At 43.5% G+C, this 27829-nt stretch overlaps 2 protein-coding genes and 1 pseudogene across 3 annotated transcripts in view; 2 read left to right on the forward strand and 1 right to left on the reverse strand.

Moving 5' to 3' along the window:
* The window catches only part of LOC139306222 (ladderlectin-like), an 87840-nt pseudogene extending 78469 nt beyond the window's left edge, over window positions 1–9371 (reverse strand).
* A 4183-nt stretch (window positions 9372–13554) lies between these two features.
* Window positions 13555–27829, forward strand: part of LOC139305975 (butyrophilin-like protein 2) — a 281201-nt gene continuing 266926 nt past the window's right edge. Inside the window, exons 1-6 of one of the 2 annotated variants that reach the window (XM_070929928.1) lie at window positions 13555–13809; window positions 15199–15549; window positions 16065–16272; window positions 16657–16721; window positions 17295–17417; window positions 18330–20182. In XM_070929928.1, coding sequence (XP_070786029.1) covers window positions 13761–13809; window positions 15199–15549; window positions 16065–16272; window positions 16657–16721; window positions 17295–17417; window positions 18330–18943 — 1410 coding nt within the window. In that variant the 5' untranslated portion in view covers window positions 13555–13760 and the 3' untranslated portion in view covers window positions 18944–20182. Of the gene's footprint in view, window positions 13810–15198; window positions 15550–16064; window positions 16273–16656; window positions 16722–17294; window positions 17418–18329; window positions 20183–27829 lie in introns of those variants that run through there. The other variant, XM_070929927.1, reaches the window with a different exon arrangement.
* LOC139305817 (Fc receptor-like protein 5) lies at window positions 20964–26510 on the forward strand. Its single transcript, XM_070929767.1, has 5 exons — window positions 20964–21000; window positions 21686–21964; window positions 22104–22349; window positions 22645–22779; window positions 25961–26510. The coding sequence occupies exons 1-5, from the start codon at window positions 20964–20966 to the stop codon at window positions 26005–26007; spliced, it is 744 nt and encodes a 247-aa protein (XP_070785868.1). The 3' UTR covers window positions 26008–26510.

The following is a 27829-nucleotide window of genomic DNA, read 5'->3' on the forward strand; positions in this document are numbered from 1 at the left end:
ATAGCAGAATGAAACTGAACAAGAAATACTTGGAAATGTTCCTATTGATGTGTTGACTGGTGAGTTTTCACCTCCAGGTCTGAGGTCCCTGACAGAGCTCACCCAGTGAAGTCCGTATATGTCGTGATTATGGAATGATTGAGGCATTATGAAGCTTTTCAAGGTCTTGCCTGATGTTATCTTAAGGTCAGGGACCCTTAGAGGGGAGAATATTTTCCAAGGACCCCCTCCTGACTAGCCTGAGAACCAGTTGCTGTGGCAGGTGCAGGTCGGGCCAATCACAACCGTTTGTCTAATGCGGGGCGGGTTTTAGCGCCATTGAGGCATTTTCGTGAACAACCAAGATGGCTGCCGCTGATCTGGAACATTGTGAGTATTAAAGGAGCTGGACGGTCGTTGACGTGACGTACAGATGGTGAGTGTTGGCTTCTGAATCATGTCCTGCCAAACGTCTGAGTATCATGTTGAACTACAAGCCTTATGAACTGGATGTTGGAACTAGCTACTATTAACCCGATTCTTTAGTTGGAAGCCCAAGAACAAACTGGAGCAATGTTCAGTTCACAGATGTAAACTTTATTTCAGTCACAGGTACAGGTTTAGCAAGGCGGTGAGGGAAGCTAAACGACTGTACTCAGAGAGACTACAAGACCAGTTCTCCTCCAACGACTCTGCTTCTGTGTGGAGGGGGCTCAGGCAGATCACCAACTACAAGCCAAGAGCCCCCAACTCTGCTAACGACCGACGCCTCGCCAACAGCCTCAACGACTTCTACTGTCGCTTTGAAAGACAATGGGACAGTCCTGACACCATCCCCCACACCATCACCCACCAGCTCCAGCCCAACAGCCCCAACCCCCTCATCACACCTGGGGCTGAACTCTCACACCTCCTACCACCACAGCTGCCCCCCACAGCGCCCCCCACTCCTCCAGCATCGACACCTCTGTCTGTCCTTGAAAGAGATGTGAACAGGCTCTTCAAGAGACAAAACCTGCGTAAAGCTGCTGGACCAGACTCCATCTCCCCATCCTGCCTGAAGCGCTGCGCCGATCAGCTGTCTCCGGTGTTCACGGACATTCACAGCCTGCTTCAAGGCCTCCACCATCATCCCCGTCCCCAAAAAACCAGGGCCCACAGGATTAAATGACTACAGACCCGTCGCCCTGACCTCTGTGGTCATGAAATCATTTGAACGCCTGGTCCTGTCCCACCTCAAATCCATCACAGACTCTCTGCTGGACCCCCTGCAGTTCGCCTACAAAGCCAACAGGTCTGTAGACGACGCCGTCAACCTGGCTCTACACTTCATCCTCCAGCACCTGGACTCCGCAGGATCCTATGCCAGGATCCTGTTTGTGGACTTCAGCTCTGCCTTCAACACCATCGTCCCGGCTCTTCTTCAGGACAAGCTCTCCCAGCTCAACGTGCCTGACCCCACCTGCAGGTGGATCACAGATTTCTTGTCTGACAGGAAGCAGCACGTGAAGCTGGGGAAACACGTCTCAGACCCGCGGACGATCAGCACCGGCTCCCCTCAAGGCTGCGTTCTTTCTCCTCTACTCTTCTCCCTCTACACCAACAGCTGCACCTCCAGTCACCAGTCCGTCAAGCTCCTGAAGTTCGCGGACGACACCACCCTCATCGGACTCATCTCTGGAGAGGATGAGTCTGCCTACAGGTGGGAGATTGACCATCTGGTGACTTGGTGCAACAGCAACAACCTGGAGCTTAACGCTTCAAAGACAGTGGAGATGGTTGTTGACTTTAGGAAGAGCGCAGCCCCACCCGCCCCCATCACCCTGTGTGACTCTGCAGTGGACACTGTGGAGTCCTTCCGTTTCCTGGGCTCCATCATCAGCCAGGACCTCCGGTGGGAGCTGAACATCAGCTCCGTCATCAAGAAAGCCCAACAGAGGATGTACTTCCTGAGGCAGCTGAGGAAGTTTAACCTGCCACAAACAATGCTGGTTCACTTCTACACCATCATAGAGTCCATCCTCACCTCCTCCATCACCGTCTGGTACGCTGCTGCCTCCACCAAGGACAGACGCAGACTGCAGCGTATCATCCGCTCTGCAGAGAGGGTGATCGGCTGCAACCTCCCATCTCTTCAGGACCTGTACTCCTCCAGGACCCTGAGGAGAGCAGGGAAGATCGCTGCCGACCCCTCCCACCCCGGACACCGTCTGTTCGACCCCCTCCCCTCTGGCAGGAGGCTGCGGTCCATCAGGACCAAAACCTCCCGCCACAAAAACAGTTTCTTCCCCTCTGCAGTCAACCTGACAAACTCTCACTTTATTCTTATTCTTATTTTAGCTTTTACATTCTACTTATTTGTTATCAAAACACCTTCAGACCACAGCAAATTCCTTGTAATGTATGTTACTTGGCAATAAACAGTTTCTGATTCTGAGGTAAAGTAAATGCAGCGCTGGGCTCGGAGTGACAGAGCTCTCGCAGGATCTCAGTCAGAAGGAGCCCCGATGTCCGAAAATGATTCATATTTATCTTCTCGGGCTGGGCCTGCCCTGTACAGAGGTTGGACTTAATAAATCATGTGTGTATGTTGGTGGTACGGCGTAAATCTAACTGATGAAATAGAGGAGTTTCAGCCGTCTCCTGGTATGAAAACCAGTTCTAACCAGTCATGTTATCTTCAAGGACGTACATTGTGCTCAGTAGAAAATTACAAAACAGGATCATAAGTTCAGTGGAGAAATACAGAATCAGAATACATGATAGCTCGAAACATAGCCAATTATAACACTACCTAGCCTAGCAGCCTTTGGTTGCTCTGATTGGTTGTCGCGTCCAGAGGCATTTTGGTGTGCGCCCGTTGATGACGCCCCCTGAGAGGTTCCAGACTAGTTTGCATATGTGAATTGGTCTGCTGATGCCAGGCTACCTCCTGACTGTGACAACAAACAAATCCTAAAAGTCACCACAACACTCTTAACATCACAGCAACTGTTTTCTTTTCTTCAAAACATCTACAAACAAATATTTGCAGCCCATGTAGCTCTGTCTTGTTATCAGCTGATCTGGATAGATGAGTGAGATGTGTGAGCCCGTCTCTCACTACACCAACAGGCAGACTTTAAGATCATTCTTCACATCAAACATGCTCAGTCGTCACTGCAGTCACGGTTGAGAGGGACGACTCACAGAGGTGGGTGGTCGGAGACGGGAGCAGTATGACTTCATCATACACCTGTAGGAGGGGGGATGAAAACCTGCTGACCTTCAATGTCCTGTTCAATGTCAAAGGACAACTCCTGACCTGGAACAAACTCCCAGAGGACCTGACACCTGCCGCAGACCTATAAATATACCATGTGAGAGGTAACTCATCAACAACTTGCATAATGTTCCTGGCTGAGCAGGTCGAACTATAGACAGCTGCCAAGTTGTGCTTAAAAATGTGTTTTGATTGAAGAACACACCTATAAAGTAATCGCTGTACTGTTGGATGAAACCACCATGACACCTATAGCAGAATGCAACTGAACAAGAAATACTTGGAAATGTTCCTATTGATGTGTTGACTGGTGAGTTTTCACCCTGACAGAGCTCACCCAGGGACTTTATATGAGCTCCTGTATGTCGGATTATAGAATAGTCAAAGAATTATGGAGCTTTACAAGGTCAGGGAGATTGTTTTCCAAGGACCCCCTCCTGTGACAACAAACTAATCCTAAAAGTCACCACAACACTACAATCAAATGTTCTACAGCAACAGGCCGAGTCTCCATCAGACATGTCCTGTGTTCAGGGGCAGCGGTTAATTCAGCAGCTGCAGCAGTTCCTCACCTCGTCCTCCGTCATATATATTATTATATATATTCATATATATTATATTCATTGTGGATGCCCACAAGTTTATACTTGTTTATTCACTTAACACACACCACTGACAGGCTCGTCGGTTGTATAACTCTCCACTGCAGAACAGAACCTTGAATATGTGAATGTACTCTCTTTTCCAACAATACTGTAACTATGGCCGTCATCAACGTATAGGTTCATCTGGATGCAGCTGATAGATTTTCAGTCGGACATGAGGTCTGAAGCAGTTACATAAGTGAGAAGCCGTATAAAGAGAGGTTTGTTGCTTTGTCAGTTTAGCTTTAAATGAACCTTTATACAGGTCAGTCCATGAGTGAATCTGTGATTAGCATGAACATATATTACTCTTTTTTAAAGTGTTTATGTGTCCGTCGCAGGGGAAGAAGAGGACACGATGGGAGTCAGTCAGCCAGTCAGAACTCAAAAGGTGAAGAAAACGTGATGGAAATGTGACGTTCATGTTAATAATGTGAGGGAGGTTACTGTCTCATGTTTTGCTTTTATTTATTCACCATCTTTTCAGTGTTTGTTTGATATTTTGGTCAAATTTCTGGCCTTTTTTTAATGCGCAAATTGAAAATGCACATAAAAACAGGTGGAGGGAAACAAACTTACTGGCAGTGGACATGGACTGATGGAACGGTCACAGTCCAGGTCTCTGTCCAGGTCTCTGTCCATCCCTCCAGGTGCCGTCAGACCAGGATAAAGTTCAGACAAGACAATACACAGTTCACAGTGAAGAATACTGCCTGTACAGTACGATGTACCGTGATGGACTGTTAAATATTGTTCAACAGAAATGAAACAAGAAGCACGGAGAAGTTTGCTGACGTGTTTATTGCTTTAAATGTAAAAGCTCGTGTTTGCAGAGGTCGTCACGAAGCCGAGAGTCCAGCTGCAGCACAAACATCAGCTGGAGAGCATCACACCTGCTTGGTGCACACAAAGTGCTTCTCCTCAGAGCACCACGCGTTATGCCAGCGACCCCACACTGAAAAGCAGGAAACATCGCAATCAGTTGTATTGGGAGTTTAGGAGAGAGGTTTTCTTCATTTAAGTCTAATTAGATTATATTTTAGATTCTATCACAGATTGAAGATGAGGAAACTCCAGAGGCCTGTGGATCAAGTCGGATATTTTATTATCGCGCATTCACTTGGACGCACGCTGGTCGCTTCCCTCAGATTGTGCTCAGCTTTTGCTGCAACACAACGTCATTAGTTAAGAACCGCCCTCTTGAAGACCGCGACAGGTTTTCTTCTAATTCAAGACACCATTATTTTTGCTTACCCTTATAGTTGGATTCAACGCAGCGGTTTGACCCTCTATTTTGGTTGAGCCCCGGGTACCAGTTAGTGTAATCCATAGGAGACCTGTCAGTATAATAGTATTTTCCCTGAAAACACAAAACACAGGAGCATTCACCATCTCACCGTCATAGATCAGGGTGGAGAAAGCTGACCCCAGATCAGGATTTAGTGCCCGATTGAGTGACACTGAATGATGAATAAAACTTGAATATCATTAAATTATTTAGCCATTAAAAGATCAGTCCCTTAAGGGGTACCAGGGGAAGTCTGGCCTACAAACGTCCCCGTGAACATCCAGCCACTCCACCTGAGGCGTTCACTGCTTACCGCTCGATAGTATCTCTTGGCTCCGATCCAAACTTTGTAGTTTGAAGTCCTGCTCCGCCAGACGAGACAAGACAGTCGGTTCTTCTGAGCGGCACTGTGAAGTGACACCAGGTGTCCTCTGTATTTGCGGCATTTAGACTGAAATTGTGAACAAAGATTAGTCTTCATCGGCTCTTCATCATGACTGTATGCACGAGATGAGGACATCTACTGTCTGAATGCTCCCGGTTTGTATCACCTCAGCTCGGTAGAAGTTTCTTTTAGACCAGAAGAGTTTCATACAGCGATTCTCGTCGAGCCGCTCCCATCCTCGACCACATGACCTTCTTGGATACCTTGCACAAATGTCCGCCATGGTCCTCCCATCTGTAGGAAAACAAGCGCGTTAACACTGAGACGGCTCTCAGAGGTTTGGGTTCTTGTTCTTAATCTGTAGTGCATCTGTGTTGTACTCACATGTACTCCCCACTTCACACAGCAGAACTCCCAGCAGCAGGGCTGCAGTTACCACAGCTGGTCGCATGGCTCCCCGAGTCTCTCCGTACTAAACAGCTGGAATATGGCCTGGAAATGTGACACAGTTTAGTGTCTGAAGTGATCAAGCTAACAAAACAAATATGGTCTTTTATTTCACTCCTTAAGTCTTTAGACTTTTATACATTTGACACTTAAAACACCAAAATAATTCATGTTCCTTTATCAGGTCGCTCTCAGCTGGATCTGACAGCTATCTGATATCTGAGACGCATTCTGTCCAGATGTTGAAAAGGTGTAAATGCATCTGTCTCTCCAAGACGCATGCATAATCCTCACTCCTCCCGTAGTGTAACTACATCGGTGGAAAACATCCACTCTCAGTCTGATGTTCTTAATACATCCGTGGTCCGTGTCCTCTGTCCTCATCAAAGCAACAAGAAAAAAAAACGACTCCAGCGATTTCTACACGTAACATCAAAGCATCTATCTGATCCCAGATCACTTCAACCGCTGAATGATCAGTATGGCTGAGTCTTTCCATCAGGTCGTGATGGGGCCTTTGATACCAAACCAGCCAGTCCGGTCAGAACTGTCCTGACGTGCTGCCTCCCTGCTGGAACTGCTGGCAGCACTCTGCCACTGATGTTAAGCAGTCAAATATAATGCTGATGCTTTTAGAGGTTTGAACACGACATGATCAAGTGAACCACTTGTGAAACGAGCTGTCAACATGATAAGCTGCTATCTTTCCCTCAGACACTCTCAGCTCCAGTATTTTAGTTCAGTTATGAAGCCCAAACAGCTCCGATGGTCGTCCTGTCCTTCAGCACACAGAGAAAGAGAAACTCACCACAGACGTGCTCTGGATTCTCCTTCCTCCTCCGTCTGAGTGTCTGATGGCCAGTCCTTGCACTGTTAAACCCACCTCTCGTGCCCCGAGGACAAACCACATGTCTCTAAAATGTTTACCTCAACGACGCCGAGAACAAACACATAAAGATGTATGATGATCAGTACATAGCCAAGAGCGCCCGGAAAACTGGTTGCTGGAACTAACTTGAGATGTTTAACCAGTAACTCTTTACTTTAACCCCCCGTATTTAGCATTTATAAGCAGAATATAAACATTTGATATTATTTGATATACACTGGTGTATGTGTAAGCTGTATATTTCAATGACTCTGTGCATGTAAAAGCCCAACTAGGGACAAGAGTTAGCAAAATTAGCAATAGCTATGAACTTAAATTGCATCCCTATGAAATTAATTCAGATTAAAAAAAAAATGTTTATGACACTAGATCTAAGAGTTTATTAATGTATTTGTTAACAACTATAATGCAGAATGTACACAGTATCCGGCTGCACTCAGACCTGGTTTAAATGTCCACTGGAAGAATTCAGACTCAGAGCTTCTGTCGTTCAGCAGCCACATTTACAATCCACTTAAGAGTGGATTTTAATAGTAATAATAATAATAATAATAATAATAATAATACACGTTTGCAGCTCAATCAGATGTGGTAACTGTAGCAAATCACAACCCCAAATTACACACATTGCACATGTTGCACATATTACACAGCCAGTGATACGAATGATAAGGACACCATGAAGCAGCCTCAAGTAACACGTTTTAAATCTTGAACTGAGTTCAAATGAGTTTGTAAAACGGCTGAGTTGACATTGGGGTACTCTGTCTCATCAGAGGGCAAGAGCTCGTACTGTGGAGGAACAGACCGCTCATGAATTCATCAAAATGTATTAATTCAATCCATTGCCAATAAATACACGCATTTATATACATTTACAAATGAATTTCACGCTTCAGAGACGCGAGCTGCTCCGGCCAAAAGAGCACGTGTTGGCAGAGGTTTAGGTTCCCCTGGAAGGGCGGCGTTGAGCCCACCGCTCCCACCCCCGGGGGCGCGCCACATCAAATGTTTACTTCAACACTGTTATTCAGACGAAGCAACACGTGAGGATAAAGTACAGGTATGATGTTCAGTACATAGCCAAGAACTGGTTGTTAAAACAAACTTATACAGCAACATAAACGACAAGTTGACACAGCAGATTCCCTTTGTGAAAATAAATGTGACACATGTTCATTTCTGGGGTGTTTCATCGTTTCATTGCTGTCTCTCCTGGTTGGAGCTAAACTCTTTGCTCAGTTCAGACAAAGAACTGAGATCCGGGCCTCTTGCCTAGAAACCGCTTAACGGACTTTATAATCCCTCACATGAAGGGGGACGTTTCAGAGCTGGGATCAAGTAAACGTTGATGAGAACCAACAAACGTTGTTCTCTTTGGAGTTTGCAAAGATACCAGATATGTCCGGTTATAAATACAAGATTTCTATTCTCTGTAAACATCATTTATCTTCAACAGAGAGCTGAACGATGATGAAGAACAGACTGTGTGTGTGATACCGAGGCATCAGATGGTTTATTCTGCTGATATTCTCTGTTGACTGTTGGAGGCGCTCTTTGCAGTCTTGTCTGAGCCAACACCTCCACCATTAGATCTGCTCTGGCCCTGCTTCTCCCACCCGTCAGTGCTTTGAGTGATGAGTAATTAATGAATGTCGCAGGTTTCGGTTAGTGTTTGGGTCAAAGGAAAGTATTGAGTTTACATCAGTGTGTGTGTGTGTGTGTGTGTGTGTGTTTGGACAGCATCGGGCCTGTGCAGGTGCAGTATAGACTGATGACCACTAGATGGCAGAGCAGTCTGCTCAGAGGATGAGGAGAATCAGTGTTTCTCCATCAGAGCCTCCGATCCATGTTTGTTTGTACTCATAACTGGGGCTCATTATCAGCCTCTGAATCTCGTGGTACTCGGTTGTGAACGGACGCGAGGTTTCCTCCCATGGCCTCACAGTTTTTCTACAGAGGAGATAATGAAGATACCAGTTAAGCAAATGTCCACACACATGCAGACACAGTATTGTAGAAGCTTTCTGCACCGAGTCAAAGTCACCTCAGACCAGCCGCCAGAACAAGGCGTCGACCTCTTGACCAGGTGACTCTTTACTGAGAACACATAGAGTTTGGTGAGTCACCAGTTAAAGTCTAGACATGTAGAATTATTATATTACTGTAGTAAATCAACAAAACATGACATAACACAATATAAGTCAAGTAAGCATTTGACACAAATAAAAAAGCTTTTATCAGAGAAAAAGCGGTGAAGTCATCAGCTGACCTTCATACACTCACCTGGTTGGTCATTTCCGGGCGTTGCCTCAGGAAGAGCTAAACGTTTGACACAGCAGTTATTGAGGTGGATTGTTTCTGTTTATGGATGGACGCATTCATCTGTAACACCTTCTACATATAAAACACTCAGCAGCTGCTCTACTCAGAGCCATCATGGCACAAAGGAGCGCCGACACAGTCAGCGTCCTCATGGTGAAGAAGATGCAGATGATGCTTCTTTAGCTGTGTTTACACAAACACCTGCTGCAGACAGACCTCCTCTTCCTCCTCCGGTCCGGTGTGGAGGCGCCGGACAAGAGAAACACCAGCTCTTATATGCTGCTTCTTATCTTATCATCGCTCGAAAAACAGGGAACTGAGCACAGAAACACTCAGAAACCTGAACGAGACCATCAGTTATGATCAGTTAAGAAATCTGCATGGAGGTCAAAGTGTACGGTGACATGCTGCCGTGCACTCTGACACTGTATTGTGCTAAGTGTAATCATCCTGGCTGATGATGGAGCCCAGGAAACGGAGGGAGAGTCACACAGGGTGATGGGGGCGGGTGGGGCTGCGCTCTTCCTGAAGTCTACAACCATCTCCACTGTCTTTGAAGCGTTAAGCTCCAGGTTGTTGCTGTTGCACCAGGTCACCAGGTGGTCAATCTCCCACCTGTAGGCAGACTCATCCTCTCCAGAGATGAGTCCGATGAGGGTGGTGTCGTCAGGAGCTTGACGGACTGGTGACTGGAGGTGCAGCTGTTGGTGTACAGGGAGAAGAGTGGAGGAGAAAGAACGCAGCCTTGAGGGGAGCCGGTGCTGATCGTCCGCGAGTCTGAGACGTGTTTCCCCAGCTTCACGTGCTGCTTCCTGTCAGACAGGAAATCTGTGAACCACCTGCAGGGGGGGTCAGGCACGTTGAGCCGGGACGATGGTGTTGAAGGCAGAGCTGAAGTCCACAAACAGGATCCTGGCGTAGGATCCTGCGGAGTCCAGGTGCTGGAGGATGAAGTGTAGAGCCAGGTTGACGGCGTCGTCTACAGACCTGTTGGCTCTGTAGGCGAACTGCAGGGGGTCCAGCAGAGGGTCTGTGATGGATTTGACGTGGGACAGGACCAGGGCGACGGGTCTGGTTTTTTGGGGGCGGGATGATGGTGGAGGCCTTGAAGCAGGCTGGCACGTGGCATGTCTCCAGTGAGGTGCGTTTACATGCAGATGATATGATAAAACCTTCAGAAGTACTTGTACGTAAATGTACTGAAATGTAATTCAAAGACGTGCAGCGACAGATAACACACAGAAATAAAGATAAACACAAAACTACACACTACATGCTCAAAGACAACACATGTGCCTCGGCGGTGGTAGAAGAAGTACTTGGTAAAAGTAGCAATACCACCGTGTAAAAATACTCTGTTACAAGTAAATGTGCTGCATTCAAAATCCTACTTAAGTAAAAATACATAAGTAAGTGCTTAAAAATATACTTTAAGTACCAAAGGTAATACAGAATGATCATCACTTTAAAGTTGCAGCGGGTGAAGGTGGAGTTAACTTTATACTTTATAGAGGAATCCATAATAATACACCATCAATATTAGTATATTTTGTATATTTTGAACAAAACCAGTGGATTATTGTGAAACACAAACTGGTGCACTGACTGGCTTTAAAGAGGCTCCTCATACGTTCGTTTTGTTCAGTTTGAAGACAAAGTCGGCGGTGATCTGGCATCACGAGAAACTTTTGTTACCTTACCTTACTTTAGTACCACTTTACTCATTATGTAATCAGTAATGAGTGTTATTTTGATTCACGGATACGAATGAACCAATCGTTCCCTAATGATTCATTAATATAGTATCTCCCCAGTCTGTTCTCTGGAAGGTAATCCTCGGGGCCCATCTGGGAGACCCTCCACTGTATGAGCGTCAAAACTTTTATTCATATCAATAATATAAGATTATAAATGTATTCATTCTGATCCAGATCAGACTTCAGATTATTATGTCTTAATGGGAATCTAATAGGCCAACAGTCGACAAGCAGGAGAGTGACGGGGGGGGGGGGGGGGGGGGGGCATGTAGGACTTGAATTCAAGAAATTCAACTTGATAGTTCATTTAGAGATCTGAGGATTGGTGTGATGTGATCAAATGTTCTTTTTCTAGCTAAACTCTGGCTACAGCACTTTGAATAAGATGTGATCAGCCGACTGACTCCACAGGAGGGGTGTGGGGAGGGCACTGTAAGCTGTGGAGTTAGTGCGTCCAGCTGTGGTGAAGTACTATACACCACCATCGCATTATAAAACTGAAGCCCAAGAAACTTGTTCATTAAATCACTTGTGTCCCCACACGTTATTTAAACTGGAGAATGTGTGAGAAACATTCAGGTCAGCCATGCGGTGAAAAAACTTTCCACGAGGAATCAGAGAAAAAAAGATAATAAAACAAGAAGACTCACACTTGCTCACGTTTCTGTTGATTTCAGAGACACTGCAGAACCTTAAATAGTGATCTGCTGTCAATACACAGTGCTGACCAAACACTGAAAGTGTATTGTTTGACCTCACAAGAGTTAAAACATTTGTTTGACTCTAGATTATTCTGTCTTAATGGGAATTCATTTGTAGTTTGATCTTCCTGCTGAAGCCCAAATGAATGCTGACGTTGTGTTTCATAAACCACTGGATTAGATGTTCACTGCTGGATGTTTTCCAGGGTGGGGGCGGTGGAACGATGTCCGCTGCTCAGAGAAGAAGAACTTTGTGTGCGGCGAGAAGATGCGATCATCACCGGCTGATGTTTGCTTTCACCTTTTCAACCGGCGTCGACATCGTTGCGCTGCAGTCGGCCCGGTTCATTTTATTTGTGTTCATGTTTAGCAATAAAATCTAGTTCAGCTCCTTCCAGATGTGTTTCTTTTAAACATAACTGAGATAAAACATCTGTTCTGCTACAGACGTCATGGTGACGCCAACCTTTCAAAAGGATAAGTCTAATGATATTCTATATTTCTCTTAATATTATTATTAAAAACACATGAGTGAGCCTGGCTGTGTCACTGTGTTCCTTCATCAGCATGAACACACTGTAGTTTATCTGGACTATTATTTACAGCTTGTTTCCTCTTTAACTTTTTACAGGAGAAAAGGCTTTTAGCACGAGGACTAGCTGATGCGGTTGGTTAATGTAACTCTATCTTGTAAACCATCAGTTTGTCTTCACCGAATACTGTGAGGAAGACATGGACCTGTACAGGCCAGAGCAGCCTTCAGTACACATTAAACACAGCAGGTGGCGCTCATGTGACAGGTCGGTTCTTTCATCATTCCAGCATCAAGTCAGACCGGCAAGTTGTGAAGACAAGCCTCACACGTCTGCCCAGTTAAATGTCACATATTATGAATGTAATTTGGTCCTGATGCTGTCAAACCTCATGAATAAACTCCGATAGTTGGTTTGATGTGTTCTTTAAATCGGTTTGATAAATTAGGAAATACATGAACGCTGTTAATACAGTTAATAAACATGACAAAGGTTTATTAAGTATTTATTTATATATTTACACACATGCAACCAATATTTGCCAGTTCATTTTCATCCTCCTCCTCCTCCTCCTCCTCGGTGCCGTAGAGCTGCTTTCTCGACTAAAAACACATCCAGCGACTGAAAGTTTTGTCAAAGTATTTCAACTTTAAATGGGCTTCAGATGAATCATGCAGAGTACAGTGTAAATCTACTGTAAACAACACAATACACACACGTGCCTCAGCTTGACGTCATCTCAAATGAAAATAAATCAATAATCATCAAGTTGGGAAAAATAAAGCAAATCAAATGTTTAGTTCAGGAGCGGTTTAGTGCAACAAGTCACCTGTTCGCTGCTCTTCCGGGTTTTTTCGTCACACAGATCTGAAAGTGCGTGACGCACATATGACCTCATCTTCCTAGAACAGCGTTTTTGTCATGTGGCGTTCAGGGCTGTTTCGGGAGCTGGGGAAGTACAGTTCCAAATCAAACTCTGTCACAAAAACAGAACTTAAAGCCGAAAAAGACACAAATGTCCTGACATGTTAGAGTCGAAAGCACCAGGAACTAACACGAGGATGCTTTCAGAGAATGCGAGTAGTTACATGACCACAGTGTGTCTCTGTGGTTTGTGTTACACGTTACTGTAGGACACATTACTGAAGAGCTGATCTGTCCATATTGTTAATTAAGACATCCTTGCGTTTATTTTTCAATATTACATTTTGCTGTTTATGTTCGGCTTTTCGCGTCAGTATCACTTCAAACGTCCGTATGAGGCGGGACGCAGCGCAACAAGTGCGTTTTCCCAGTGGTCCTGAACGTCGCATGCGTCGCTCAAAGCCAAAGTTAAAACTTGAGAGTTGTAAATGAAGTTTCCGCCTCTGAGTCTGACTCCGGCTCACCTGCCGACCTGCTCACCTGCTCACCTGCCGACGGGGTGAAAGAGCTCGTGTTTGCAGACACGCGACGGATTCAGGAACCTGTCGTGTTTTTATTCCAGCGGAAAGAAGAAAGAAAGAAAGAAAGAAAGAAAGAAGAAAACCTCCATCTTTGGCGTTTGGGTGATGGTGTCTCGCCTGCTGCTGGCGGCCGGCCTGCTGTGCTGCAGCTCAGGTGTGTGTGTTCCTGTCGGTCTGTCTGACGCGATCCTTAGCAGCGTTTGTCTACACCTGAACGCCTCAGTGGTCAAAGTGGCAGAGAGAGATTTAAAGTTTTCTCTGTTTGTAAATGAGTCACGTGATTCATCTGCGAAGAGGCCTGTCGTCGTTAAATGGCTGCACACAGAGATCCACGTCTTTTATTTTGAAAAGGTCGGACTTCGACAGGAAAACAAACAGAAAGAAACACTTCAGTATGATCACTAATGTTTCCATCTACAGGGGCGGGAAGTAGTATTTACCTCAGTACTGCAAGCATGTGGTACTTCACACTTTCACTGTTCTACACTTGACAGCTGAAAGCAAAAACATTGGGGAATCAAGTTGTTTTCAAGTTTCATGTTAGGCAGGTTTTACAAAGCCGCAGGAAAGCATAGTACTGTTGGAAAATATACGTGTAACCAGTAAACTGGGACATTTTAACTGGTTGGGTTGTTATCCAGGTTGTGGGCGTCACAGTTATGCAGTCGTGAACTTCTGAAAGTAAAAGAACAGCTTCACCCAAAGGTGTGTGTCGAAACCACGACCGACAACATGTTGCAACATCAGTCGTCACTTTCCCAACTGGGTCGGGCGTGGCACCGTCCGTTTAACCAAATGTTGCACAAGTGTTTGTTTTGGGGTTCCAGTTGGTCGAGATTCCTCTATCGTGTCCTGTTTGTTGTGGGAAAAGGGCAGCGGTTGTTGTCAGGAGTTATGTGGAGCCTCTCGTTATGATTTGACCCAAGAAATCACTGACTCACTGACTCACTGCAGCCTTTAATGCTTTCACAGTATTGTTGAGTGTCAGACTCAGCCCACACACATCATATCTAACAGTTAACCACACGTTCACACTCCTGTCAGTGCAGCAGGGAAGGTACCAGATGGCGTAGGCGGTGATGCAACATGCAAGTATTCCAAGTATGCTTTATTTGTTGATGAAGTCAGCCATTTTGTCTTTCTAGTGGAGCATTTCAGAGCATTTTCGGCCCGTAGCAACCTGAAGTGGACCAGAGTCTACATGTTGCACAATCCTTGAGTTGTTCAACCAAAGAGTCTTTAATTTAAATAACTCTTAAAGGCCTGAAGGCTGCAGGAGAATCGCAAGTCTCTAAAATGAGCCGCAGTACCGTCTTTGGCCACAGTATATGAGTCAATGGGAGAGTGGCGCTGTTTCAACATTTTACAGGTGTTTCTGTATTTAAGGTCAACAGTGCAGGTGGGGAAGAGAGTCCTTCAGTCGCTCAGTGTGTCTTTGCTTCATTGTTGTTGGCAGTTGCCTGTTTATTATCCACACAAGTAAAACTAATGCAGTTTAAAACAACAGCCCAAAACACCTAATGTGTGATGTCTGTCTTGACAGGACAATCCTCGCTTCATGGTCCACCAGAGAAGCTCCTGGGCTTTGCTGGCGGCGACGTCATTCTGCCCTGCAGTTACAACGTCACTGTCCACAGCGACGTCCCAACAGTGGAGTGGTCCAAGGAAGGCCTGGAGCCCGACGTCATCTTCTTGTACCGGGGCGGCTATGAGACGCCCGAGATGAAGAATCCGGCCTTCGAGTACAGGACGAGCTTCATCTGGAAGGAACTGAAAGACGGAAACATCTCATTAAGGATCTCCGACTTGAAGCCGTCTGATACAGGGAAGTACCAGTGCTTGAGGCTCTGGGAGAATGCCCCCCAGGACATTACAACAGTGGAGCTGACCGTGGGTACGTCCAGTCAAGTTTATCCATCTACCGTGAAGGTTTTGCAGCTGCATCATAGTCCCCTAAAACGTCCCCGTTGAGTCCGAGTGCTGCACAGGCCTGAAACATCATTTATAGATGATTACATAATGAAAAACAGTACGTTATACTGTAGCGTCAGATATAGATAAATATATATACATAAATGTATCCTGGTTGGGTTGTTGATGAAAGAATATCCAGGTTGTGGGCGTCACAGTTATGCAGTCGTGAACTTCTGAAAGTAAAAGAACAGCTTCACCCAAAGGTGTGTGTCGAAACCACGACCGACAACAGTGTGTTGCAACATTAGTCGTCACTCGGTCGGGCGTGGCACCGTACGTTTAAAGGGTCAATTATTAACCTGTTTCCACCCTCATGGTGTGAATCACATGCTGAACTGATGGTTTTGTCTCAGATAAAATGGCTCATTTAATTTGATTAACTTTTACTGAAACGTTCAGAACGGAACATTCAAAGGTGTAATTCTTGTTTTTAAGGCGCCGTTTCGGAGCCGAAGCTCTCCGTGGTTTCAGCCGAGGGAGCGGGAGTGACTCTTCAGTGCGAGGCGGGCTGCTGGCCGCTGGAACCTGAGGTCCGCTTTCTGGATGATCAAGGAAACGAAATCCAGGCTGATGACCCAAAAAGAAATGTCAGCGGATGTTACACCGTGACACGAAGAGTGACTCTCCAGGAGGCGAACAAAAGGTTCAGAATCCGGTTATTACTCAAGCTAAAGTCACATTCTACAAGACTAAAACTAAGTGATCGTTTCTTTTCTAGAACATCACCTTGTTCGGCTTTTAGTCAGTGATCAATGATGGAGGAAGAACAGGTCACTCTCCATCAATAAGTGCAGGTTAAGCAACAGTCTCCTTGTTCTTCTACCAAATAACTGAGGAGCATTAAACACATTAGTTCATGTGTGCGGTTCATTTTCCTCCAAGAGAAAGACTTCAGGACCGCAGATGATGGCTGACTCGTGGGTTAACATGTTATAGATCCTTACTTCAGTGCACACAAGGCCTTTTTTCCATAAGAACACGTTACACGTATGATTTATAAACTGAATGTGACGTCTTTTCGTCACAGAGTCGCCTGCAGAGTTCACCAGCCGGAGATCAACCGGACCAGGGACACACACGTTCTCATAGCAGGTACGCTTTAACAACACACCTACACAATGTAAGTGTCGCCATCATCGTCATCATCATCGTCATATTTGTTCATATTTATACTGTCTTGACATTTTAAGGAACACATTTGATTTTTGTAATTGAAATGTTATTTTTAATGTAAAGAAATGATTTGGATGTATTTTAGTTGTTCGACTTATCTGCCAAGATAATTACAGAAAGTGTTTGGTTGTCCCTGTGAAATGCATCAAACTTAACTAACTCTTATCTTATCTAGAGCTGCAACTAACCGTTATTTTCATTATCGATTTAATCTGCTGATTATTGTCAACCCCCCCCCCGTCATTTACTGTCATAAACGAGAGAGAAAAGCAGCAAATCCTGACGTTTAAGAAGCTGGAACCAGCAAATGTTCTGACTTTTTTTGCTTGAAAAATGACTGAAACGATGAATCGCTTATCAAAGTAGTTGAATTGATCACCTAATTGACTACTCGTTGCAGCCAGTGGAAAAGCTGATCTCCAATAACAGATTGTCATGTGGTCTTCCTGAGGTCTTCTGGTATTTCTGATGTCATGTTTCTTGTCATCTCAGGTGACTGCGTGGCGTCCTGCACTCTCACCACTGGCCTCGCTGTTGGAGGGACGGTTTTATTTTTTTTACTTTTTATTTTTTCAGGTGGATTAGCTGTTCTGTACAAGAAATGTGGCAAATATGGTAAGTCACTGACACGGAGACATACTGTGTTTAGTATGTTGGGAAGAAGCCCGGTTAAACACTGACACTGACCAGAGTTTTAATGTTTAATATCTCTAACTTCAGTTCAGGTGTGCAGACAGTCTGCGACATCCAGAGAGCCACAGTCTGTTTGTTCGTGATGTAACTTTCCAGCTTGAGGAAGCTGCAGTCACGCGGTTCAGTCGTGTTTGTCCTTCTGCAGCTGCTGGTCATCAAAACTGGTTCACAATTAAAGCCTTTAAAGGTTCTCTAAACCTCTGGAAGACTTTTAATGTGAAAGAGATGCAGGAAGTGTTCAGTTTGACATAAAACATCAGCAGTAAATGAACACAGATTCATTATATTGTAATATTATAATGTGGGTTTCATTTTCTTCGTCTGAATGAGTTCAGTTATGATAAGATTGTACTCACGCAGTTAATTGCTGAGATCTGGGAGCGTGATGGTGTCGCCACAAACAAGGCAGGAAATACATGCAGTCAGCTGATCAGACAGGTTGTAAACTAGCCGACAGTTTAAGACCACATTGCATGAAAAGATAGATTACTTATCCCCCCCACCCCCACCCATGCAGTCTCAGACGCAGTGCTGCTTGTGGTCTAAAAGTCTGGTAAAACAGAAAGGGGATGAAATGAAGGTAATAATCATCTCATCACACAGGAAGTCTGTGTGTAAACTGTGAAGCGTGTTTGAGACAGTTTGAGGAATCATGTGACTGCTCGTCTTTATTTTCTCTTCCAGATAAGTTAACTAACCTGCAGGTTTGTTTAAAAGCCGTCTGACTTCTTGTTTGCGATGTTTTCATAACCGACAATAAGATCCGAGATGTAATGAAGCGGAATTATCCCTCAATAAAAGATAAATGAGCACTTTTGTTTTGTATTCTCACAGCGGAGGGACAGAAGTCAGCAGTGAGCAGGCAGTCGTCAGATCAAAGTACACTGAGCGGAGCCTCTGAAAGTGAGCCCTTCCTGGAGAATGTCAAGGCTGAAAACACGGCGAACAGCGTCATTGAGGATCTGAGACGACAGGTGGCCGACCTCAAGTCAGAGCTTTGTGAGAAAGAAGAGACCATCCGCCGGCTGCAGGGCAACAGTTCTTCTCCGAGTCATGTAGTTTGCCAGCTCGACCAGCCAACGATGGTCTGCAGTGCTGCAGCCCCCAACCCTCCGGCGTCTGGCAGCTTACCCCAGAGTCAGGGTCCCAATCCTGGCATCTCACGACGAACCAGCGATGCAGCACCCGACCGCCCGCTCTATAGAAACCGTCACGTCAAAAGCAGCCCTGCTCTGTTTGACTCTGCAGGGCCGTCCAGCTCCTCTTCAGCCACCAGCTCAAAGAAAAAGATCCACCGTTTCAGCCGTTCGTTGAGTGAGTCTCACGCTCGGCCCGGTCCGAACGTTCCCAAGCTTCAGCGACGACATTCCTCTTTTTCCTTTCTACCGTCGAGCCCGACCGAGAACCGCTTCTTGCTGCTGGCAGATTTAACAGAAGAATCAGATTAGTTAGAGAAAAGAGATAAACACAAAGCAGTGAAGGTTTCAGTCTTGGACTTCCTGAAACCTCAGCAGATATATAACACTAGCAGGAGGGGGTCTGTGATTTTTGGTGAACTGACCCATCAAAACATCTTTATAATTCTAGTAAAACATAGTTGCCTATAAGAAAATATGCTCTCTATTCTTGATCCTGTTCTATTTTTCTACCAACATCTCAGGTATGAAGTCAAACGGCACTTTAATTCACTCAAAACAAGCAGGTCAAGTTCCTGAAAAGATGCTTTTTAGCTAACAAGACATTCATAAAAATAAAACTACGTTTTAAACGTAAAAATCATTTTAATTGGTGACCTTTAGAGGTGCTAGTAGGCTTTGGACAGAGCCAAGCTAGCTGTTTGCCTTTGTTTCCAGTCTTTATACCAAGCTAAGCTAAGCGGGTAGACATGAGAGAGGTGTAAATCCTCTCATCCGACTCTTGCCAAAAAAGCCAATAAGCTTTTCCTTTAAACATGACAAGAGATTTGTTTCATTTTCATTTGTTTTGCTTCTCATTGATGCTAATTGCGGATTCTTTGCTGAGCTGTTTCTGCCCTGAACCTCTCGGATACAGTCAAACAGTCCTTTAGTGGGGGATTCATCTGCTTTCACTTACTTACTTCTTCTGCAGACTTATAAAATGCAACACTGCATAGAGCAACAAAGCAGCTAGCGCTCTTTGATACAGATTTTGGTACTGCCTTAGCAGTTAATAGATGCTAACAAAGTCCACAAAGTACAGGTGGGCTGTAGCCGGATGGTTTAAAACTGGAACAGCTCTGAAGACTAAATTCTATCTACTTGTATTCAAGCTGCCTCACAATAGATGGGAATATGTTTGGCAGATGAGTGTCATGCTTTCTATAAAAGACTCTAATCTGTGTGCAAAAGGACTCTAGACCACAGAATGTCTTTAATGTTTATATCTTTCAGGTGTGATTGTTTCAGCTGCAACCTTCTGCTCACTTTTTGTACATTTGTACAGATGTTAAGCTATTAACCTTTATTTGAAAAACACATGTTATATTGTAACGTGTGACAATAAGACTTGGGGTTGTAAATAGGGGCTCCTTTATTTAAAACTGCTTTGCACTTGAGATAAAGTGTTGATTCTTAATTTCATTTTAATTTGATATTTTTGTAAAAATGAATTTTTGTAAGTTTTTACAGTTGTCCTTTTTTATGAAATAAAGCACTTTCTTTGTTTAATATCAGTGCTCGCTTCATTCACACAATACTAGTCTGAAGACACATAAACAGCGCCCCCTAGTGGACCAGTTATAGCATCATGTTGAGCCATCAAACCTTTTCTAATAGGTTTGATGACATCTAAGACATTTTTTTTGGAATTATAAATTGAGTAAGAGTGGGAATTTATCTGCTTGTCTTGGCTTCGGTGTTGTTTTGTTCACTCTCCTCTCTGTTGGTGACTGTTGTTGTTGGGAATCTGCTTCATACAGCAACAGGGAACATGTCACAAAGGAATATAATAAATACAAAGAGGGGTTTATTCACCCCAAAAAGTGAAGCAAACCTAAAACAAAATATGCAAAAAGCTCTGAGCCCCCCTCCCCAACTTGGTACAGTCTGATTGACTTCCTGTATTTAACCGCTCTGCTTCGGGGGGGCAGTCTTTTGCTCAGACCTGAAAAGATGTCCCTCAGCTTCCCTGTTGGAGCTGTTTTAGCATCTTTCAGCTCATTGTTTCCAGACTGATCAACTGCTGAACATAGTGGAACATTTAGCTGCTAGAAAGCCAGATATTCTTCTCAGGTTGGTAGAAGTAGAGTGAATACTGGAGACACGACTACAAGGACAAGTGCGTGACATTAACATCCCCTGCTCACCTTCCCTCTGCTCTCCGAGTGACTGAGTGGAAGCTGAACGAGTAATGAAAGGCAGCTCAAGTGTAGGAGGGTGGAGTTTGTCAGAGAGGAAGTGCAGATCATCATCATCAGTCTGTCTGTCCGTCAGTTGGTGGTGGGACAGGATGCAGTTAACGCCGTTCTGTCTGGTGCTGTGTGAGTACAAACATTTCTTCAAATAATCTTTCTTAAACTGTCCACAGTCTCCTCACGCTGCTGACACACGTTTTAGTGTCTTTTTTTAATTCAAAAATCGCTCATTTCATTTGTTTTCTTGTTTTTCTCTGTTCGCGTTCTCGTCTTTGTTGATTCTTTCTTCCCCCTCGTGCTATTTTTCTATTCCTTTGTTTCATTTATTTCTTTTTCCTTTCATTCTGTCAATCGGCCATCTTCTCCTGCCTCTCCCGCTTGTTTTCGTTCCTCAAACCTTTTCATTTTTCTTTCCTTTTCACACTTTCTCTTCTCTCTTCCTGTTCTTGTTTTCTTTTATCCTTCTTTTCTTTTACTTGTTTGTTTCTGCCTTTCATTTATTTATTTTCCTTATTTTCAGTATTTTCTTTCGTCACTTTGTTTGTGTCTTTCTGTCCTTTCCTTTTGTCTTTTCTTGTTTGCTCTTTTTCTCTCAGTTGTGTTCCTTAATTCGTCCCCTCACTCCTTTTCATGTATATTGATGCTATTAGTGTTCATGTATAATGTGTATGTTATGTTTTGTATGTCAGGTGTGGACCCCAAGAAGACTTGCTGATTGCTGTGGCATCAGCTAACGGGGATCCTTTAAATAAATAAATAAACAAACTCCTCCCTTCCTTTTCTTTCTCGCTTCCTTGCTTCCTTCTTTCCTTCCGTCCTTCCTATGCAGCCTGTCTTCGGGTCAGCCCTGACAGGTCTCAGTTCTTCAGGTACGACTCCATCTCTCTGAGCTGTGAGGATCCGCTGAACTCCACCGGTTGGAAGGTGAAGAGGAAAACGTCAGAAGGTGGGGTCAGACCCTGCTCCTCCGGCTGGGGCAGCTCCTCCTCAGGCTCGACCTGCATCATCGGAAACACCTACCCGTCTGACAGCGGGTTGTACTGGTGTGAGTCTGTCGACGGGGAGAGGAGCAACGCCGTCAACATCACCATCACTGGTAGTGCACACGACACTGGAAACAAGTGTTTAATGTGCTGCTGCATTTAATAGATCAGACTTCACATTAGGACTGTTCCTTTATTTGAAGAGAAAGAAGGCTTTGGTGAAAACACAATGAGTTTCTCTCTTTCCTAAAGATCGCACTGTGGTCCTGGAGAGTCCGGCCCTCCCCGTGTCGGAGGGAGCTGCTGTAACTCTGCGCTGTAAACCTGAGACACACTCCTCCGACCACATGTTTAATTTCTACAAATATGGCCGCTGCATCGGCAGCAGCTCCACAGGAGAGATGACCATTCACAGTGCTTCCAAATCTGATGTAGGACTCTACAAGTGCAGCATCCCTGGAGGTGGAGAATCAGTAGGCAGCTGGCTGGCTGTTGAGGGTGAGATAAGTCTTCAGTTTCCATATAACTAAGAAAGATATATAAATATGTTGTTGCCATAACAGAGCAACATCATTTGAGGCCGTTTATCAGATTTCACAAACAGCTACTTTTTTCCCATATGCAGTGGTACTCCACAAGACCTGTGAACAGATTTTGATGTGTAAAATCCCCTTTAACAGCACCTGAACATCTTATCCTTTCTGACCTCCTGTGGTTTAACTTCTCACCTTGCTGCCGTGATGAAGAGGTGTACTCCTGGGTGTGTCAGTTATTCATTCATTTATCTTTGCAGCTGCTCTTCCATCGTCATCTTCTCCGCCTGCAGCTTCAGTTTCTCTCTCCAGACTGATGTGTCACCTGGTGGTGGGAACTCCTTACCTGCTGTCCACCATCTTACTGGGACTCATATATAGAGACAGAAAGAGAGGTAAGTACACGACAGCATGTGTTTTTAAGGAGGGCAGCTTGCTTCTACTAGTTATTGTTAGCTAATCAGATCAAACAATGCTGTTAGCTATCTGTGCTATCCGTTAGCTTGTTTGGTTCCTGAAATACTTTTCACTTTCTACAACCATCTTTAATTTTTTCACATTCCAGGGTAAATGTTTGATAAAACTTAAACTAAGGAAACACGATCATCTGAAAACACACTGGTGTCATCTGCATAACGGATGACTTCAGTGACTGTTTACATGTATGAGTATACTTAAAATAAGGTTTTACTCCAATTACGATTAAACCATGTGATCCTACATTAACCTGTAAACATGTAACCTGTAATTCAGCTGTTACTCTCAAAGTTTTATTTGCAGTTTGCAACAAACACATCAGTCCACCTGTTTGAAAACGCACGGCAAAGATATTCTAGGCCATAAGCAAATTTCCTGTTCTTCAAGTGGCACTGAAGGCCTGATAATCAGACTAAATTGCCATTTTACTCTAATGTTGTGTTCATATTTTTTGTTTTTGCTTTTTGTTTCGGAGTGGCAGCTATTTTGTCCTAAGCAATCACAAGTCATTTTCAGAGCAAAAGCTAGCAGCAGTTTTTTATGTTGGTCAAAGAAATATACCAACTCAAGAGTTATTTCTGTCAACTTGTAATATTCAAAGCTGCATTTGTCACTTGTTGCCATTTTTGTGGCCAATTTTGTTTCGCTGTTTTTCTTGCTTTATAAACACGAAGATCACGTGTCTGTTTTTAATCCCACCCACAAATCTCTGATTGTTTATCTTTCTTCTCACAGCAGCTCAGACGGTTGCAGAGAGAAGAGGCGGCAACGATGTCGTCATGGAAATAGTTGTATAATCATGAAAACTGGTTTAAAAAAAAAAAAAAGGATTCCACCTCAGGATGTCCTGGAGATCCATTTTTCCCACCAGCTTTGAGTTGAGTTGTCTGCTGTATTAGATGGATTTTTAATGCTACTGACTACAGAGTCCTGGCTATATGATTGTTTTCTGATTTGTTTTCTGATTAGTCAATGTTTGCTTAAGTTTAGGCAACTAATGCTACTTGGTTAAGGTTTGAGAATTATCGTGGTCGTTTTTAAAAGTAACCAACATTGGCACAGGATGCTAGGGTTAGGGTTAGGCTACAAGAGGTGACTAAATGGGTCTAAAAGGTCTCTAAAAAGGTCTAATAAACAACATAGTTTGTTCGTGCCACCCCTATTAATGACCACATAAAACCACACAGTTTTAAAGCTTGTATATGCCCATATTCTTCATATTTCTTGATAAGAAAATGAGGGAATTCAATTTATTCTTTTAACCATTGACTTACTTTTTTGTATCATAAACCTCTGTGTTTGAACTGAAGTTTGTGATTGGGTCACCACATCTGTAATAGACTCAGATTCTGTCTTTTCTTGCTTCCAAGGAAGAAGACTTATCATGGTAGGAAAAGCACACGTGTTGCTAATAACATTAATGATGGCTCTGTTGTATTCAAGTGTCCTAATGAGCAGCTGGCATTTTTATTGCTCTCAGTCTTGTTTGGATAATGTTGATAACGTTGATGTTGGATTGTGACTGAGACACATTTTACTGTATAATTCTTGTGTTTAAACATTGTTCGTGTAAAAAGGAAGTGGAGGGAGCATGTGAGCGGTTGTGTTTAGAGACGTGTGGGGGGGGTTTTCATCATGCAAACGTGTCTGAGGTGTGAAGTTTTAGTCCGGCCGTCTATTGTTTTGGTTTTCTCCATTTGACGTTTCATCTCTGTGCAGAATTTGCTCAAAACTTGAAACAGCATGAAATTGTAGAAGTTATCTGAAAAGGTAATTATTCTTATTCTTCTATGTTACAAATGTTACTTTAAATTACAAACAGGAAAGGTTAGTGATTTACTGAATCAGACTTTTCTGCCCGGGTGGGCTGGTTGTGGTGAGATTTTCTGTCTTGAAACCGGTTGAGTTATTTCTCGGAAATGGAAACAAAGGCGACATGGTGCAACTTTAAAACCCACAAATGGACCAACAGAAACTAAAAACATGTCCAATTTAAAATGTTGTAAAATGATTCGAAATTCTTAAAAACAAGTGCAACCACATTAAAAATAGGTAAACAATTAGAAGTATCAGCCTTAAATTTTGATTTAAGGCTTTGTAAACAATGAATTAATTGACCTATATTTTGCAGTGTGATTGGAAACTCTTGTGGTTTGGTATCTGAAAGGTTAAATTCACTGTGAACAGAGCGTCTCTAACTTTCCTGTGATATACTGTTGTGTTACTAGACTGCAGTGTTGTGTAAATAGGACATGGTGGCACAGTGGCCACTTGTTGGAAATGATTATTTATTCATTATTTAATGAGGGAGCAAATAGTAGGTTCAATGATCAAAGTAGGAAAGTCAATGCAAACTACTTTTTATAAGCAAAGAAGGAGGTAGCAAGGAAATGTTAAAGTTAATATTTTGGATTACATTATGAAGATATTTTGTTAAGAATGTTTTACATCCAGGCTTAGGAACCCAAAATCAGTAGAACGGTACAAACAAAAAGGGTACATAACCCAAAATCTCTCTAAGCTACAAAAGGTTTGTGAAGCAAGTTATGATAACAAACAGCAGAGTGTTAGAAATAAAAGACCAATATGAGCTGTTAGAAACTGGCCTTACAGTTTTACTGAAAGAACCAACCAAAAACTACCCAGGGAATCATAGAAACCAGCCAATCATGGCAGCTCAGCTGAAGTCTGAACATACACAATATATCAACATGTTATATGTTGTAAGGTGACAAAGTTTCCAATTCATGTAGAAATATACAGACTGTAATAATGATAAAAGCTGTTTATAGGTTCAGTGTGACATTACAGCTGATTAGTATACAGATGTTACTAAAGTGTTTTTATGCTTCCTGTAATGTTAACAAAGTACTTTGTGTTTTGTGCTGTTCTGTATTTTATTGTTCAGCTTTGTGTATTAAAGGACCATCGATTGCAAACTAGACGTAAATGCAGTGGTGTGTGGCACCGGCTCATGCTGTATATTTGTTTCTGGACAAATAAACATTAAGAAATAAATGTAGTAGAACTGTAAACATTTGTCATAAAACGAACTGTTTCAGCCGTGCTTGACTGTCACACAAATGTTCTTCTGTTCAGATAAAGAAATAGCTGAAATCTACAAGGATCACAAGTCTCTGCCATGAAAGAAAAACCTAAACCGTGAGCTCACAGAGAAACTCAACGCCTGAGGAAAGTCTGCAGTACAGTCTTCTGTCCACAAGGAGGTGCTGTGGTCCGCTTGATCAGCTCATCCACTGCAGGACGCAAAGCACCCAAATTAGACAGAGAGAGACCTTAATCTGTTTGTATTGTCATGTTTTATTCGAATTCGGATGTTAGATGTGGGAAGAACTTCCATCAAAGTATTGCACATTTATGAGGACCCCAGAAGAAAAACTATTCCAATATTTAATGGGGATTTTAGTGTCTCGAGGAACTGTGTTCATTATGAAAGATCTCCCTCTGAAGTCTTGATCATTTACCTGAACACAGATTCGATCAGGGGTCAGGGTCTTATAGAGAGCTGAAGTCCTGACATCTTCATTTCTGTCATTAGTCTCTCTGAAAAAAAGAAGCGAGTTCCTGCTGTTTATATATTCACAGACGAACTGACTTCCACTGCAGCACTTTTAGTAATTAAAATCTTTGTGTCTAAACTAGACAAAGACACTCGACTCGCCTCTTTTGTTGAGCTCTGACATTTAAACCATGATGGTCTGTGGGTTTATGGGAAGCGATGTGCATTAAAGCATTAACTTCCTTAACTACACATGAAGTAAGTCGCACGTCATGCGGTTGGGGAAGGGTATGTTGATTTACAGGTACCCTCAGGTGTCCTACAAAGTCCACATCAGTAACAGTTTTGTTTGTTTTTTAGCAGTCTGCTCTTCCTGCAGGCATTTCAGATGTTTGTCTTCATTGTAAAAAAAAAAAAAGCATACTACTGTCTCCGACATTTACATTTCAAGCAGAAAATACTCACTTTTTAGTGAACAGAAGCTGCTAATGGTGCCGTGGGCTCAGGCCCGGCCCTGAGACCAGAGGGAGCCAGTGATGTGGTAGTTTAGCAAATCATCCTTCATGCCTCAGAGCATTAGGCTGCCAAGTGCTTGTCTAACATTAACTATCCTATATAAGCCATATTAGCAAACTAGCTGGTAGCAGAAAACTAAATAAGTGTGTGAATGTGAAAAATTATTTGGACACACTGTTGAGTTCGTGGGCAGCTTCTCCTTGTTAGTTAAACGCTGAGTTCTGCCCGCCCGTCGAGAGCACAGCAACGCAAACTGCCAGACATCGTAATGATTTCTAAGGCAAAGTGCTGTTTAAGAACGATATAATGTTCTTTGTCGGGTTCATCAGTGATGATAAATGATCTGAAGTCTGTAGTTTATGAACGTTCAGAGTCATCAATGATTTATTGGACTCTAGAAGTAGCATTTCCTTAATAAGATTGGTCTGAAATTTGTGCAGTTTCCTTGATTCATCTCTTAATATTTCTGATGGTGAACTCTTTGGTGTTCTTTACTGATGTGATTTTAAGCATTTCAGACAGTAACACTAAAATGTTATTCTAAAATGAGGTTTTTTATTGCGTAAAAATTAATGTCGGGTGTCAAATTCACAGTCAAAGTTGATCAAATACATCATATGCTGATGACACCATTTGATTCACAGGTTGATTTGAAATGTAGTTCCGTATGTAATTCTCGTGTTAACGTCTATATCGGCTGTTAATGGTTCATGTTTCACTCCCTCGCCTGAAGCGTCTTTCCTACCTGCAGACATTGAAGGCAGTAACAGTGACTTAAGTCCTCCCTAAGTCGCCACCTTCGCTGTCGGCCGAAACAGTGGTCAAGAGCTGCTTCAGTGGAGAGACATTTGCCAGTAACGCTGTAACACTGATCGACACTGTAACCTACAGGCTTACAAGTAAGAAATTAATGGTGACATTTAGGGAATCTG

Source organism: Enoplosus armatus, chromosome 23, assembly GCF_043641665.1.
Source record: "Enoplosus armatus isolate fEnoArm2 chromosome 23, fEnoArm2.hap1, whole genome shotgun sequence".
In the NCBI taxonomy this organism is placed as follows: Eukaryota; Metazoa; Chordata; class Actinopteri; order Centrarchiformes; family Enoplosidae; genus Enoplosus; species Enoplosus armatus.

Coding starts and splice junctions, on each gene's coding strand:
- LOC139305817 (XM_070929767.1), top strand. CDS start 20,964: ATGCAGTTAACGCCGTTCTGTCTGGTGCTGTGTGAGT. Junction 21,001..21,685: donor CTGTCTGGTGCTGTGTGAGT/ACAAACATTTCT, acceptor TTTCCTTCCGTC/CTTCCTATGCAGCCTGTCTT. Junction 22,780..25,960: donor ATATAGAGACAGAAAGAGAG/GTAAGTACACGA, acceptor TCTTCTGTTCAG/ATAAAGAAATAGCTGAAATC.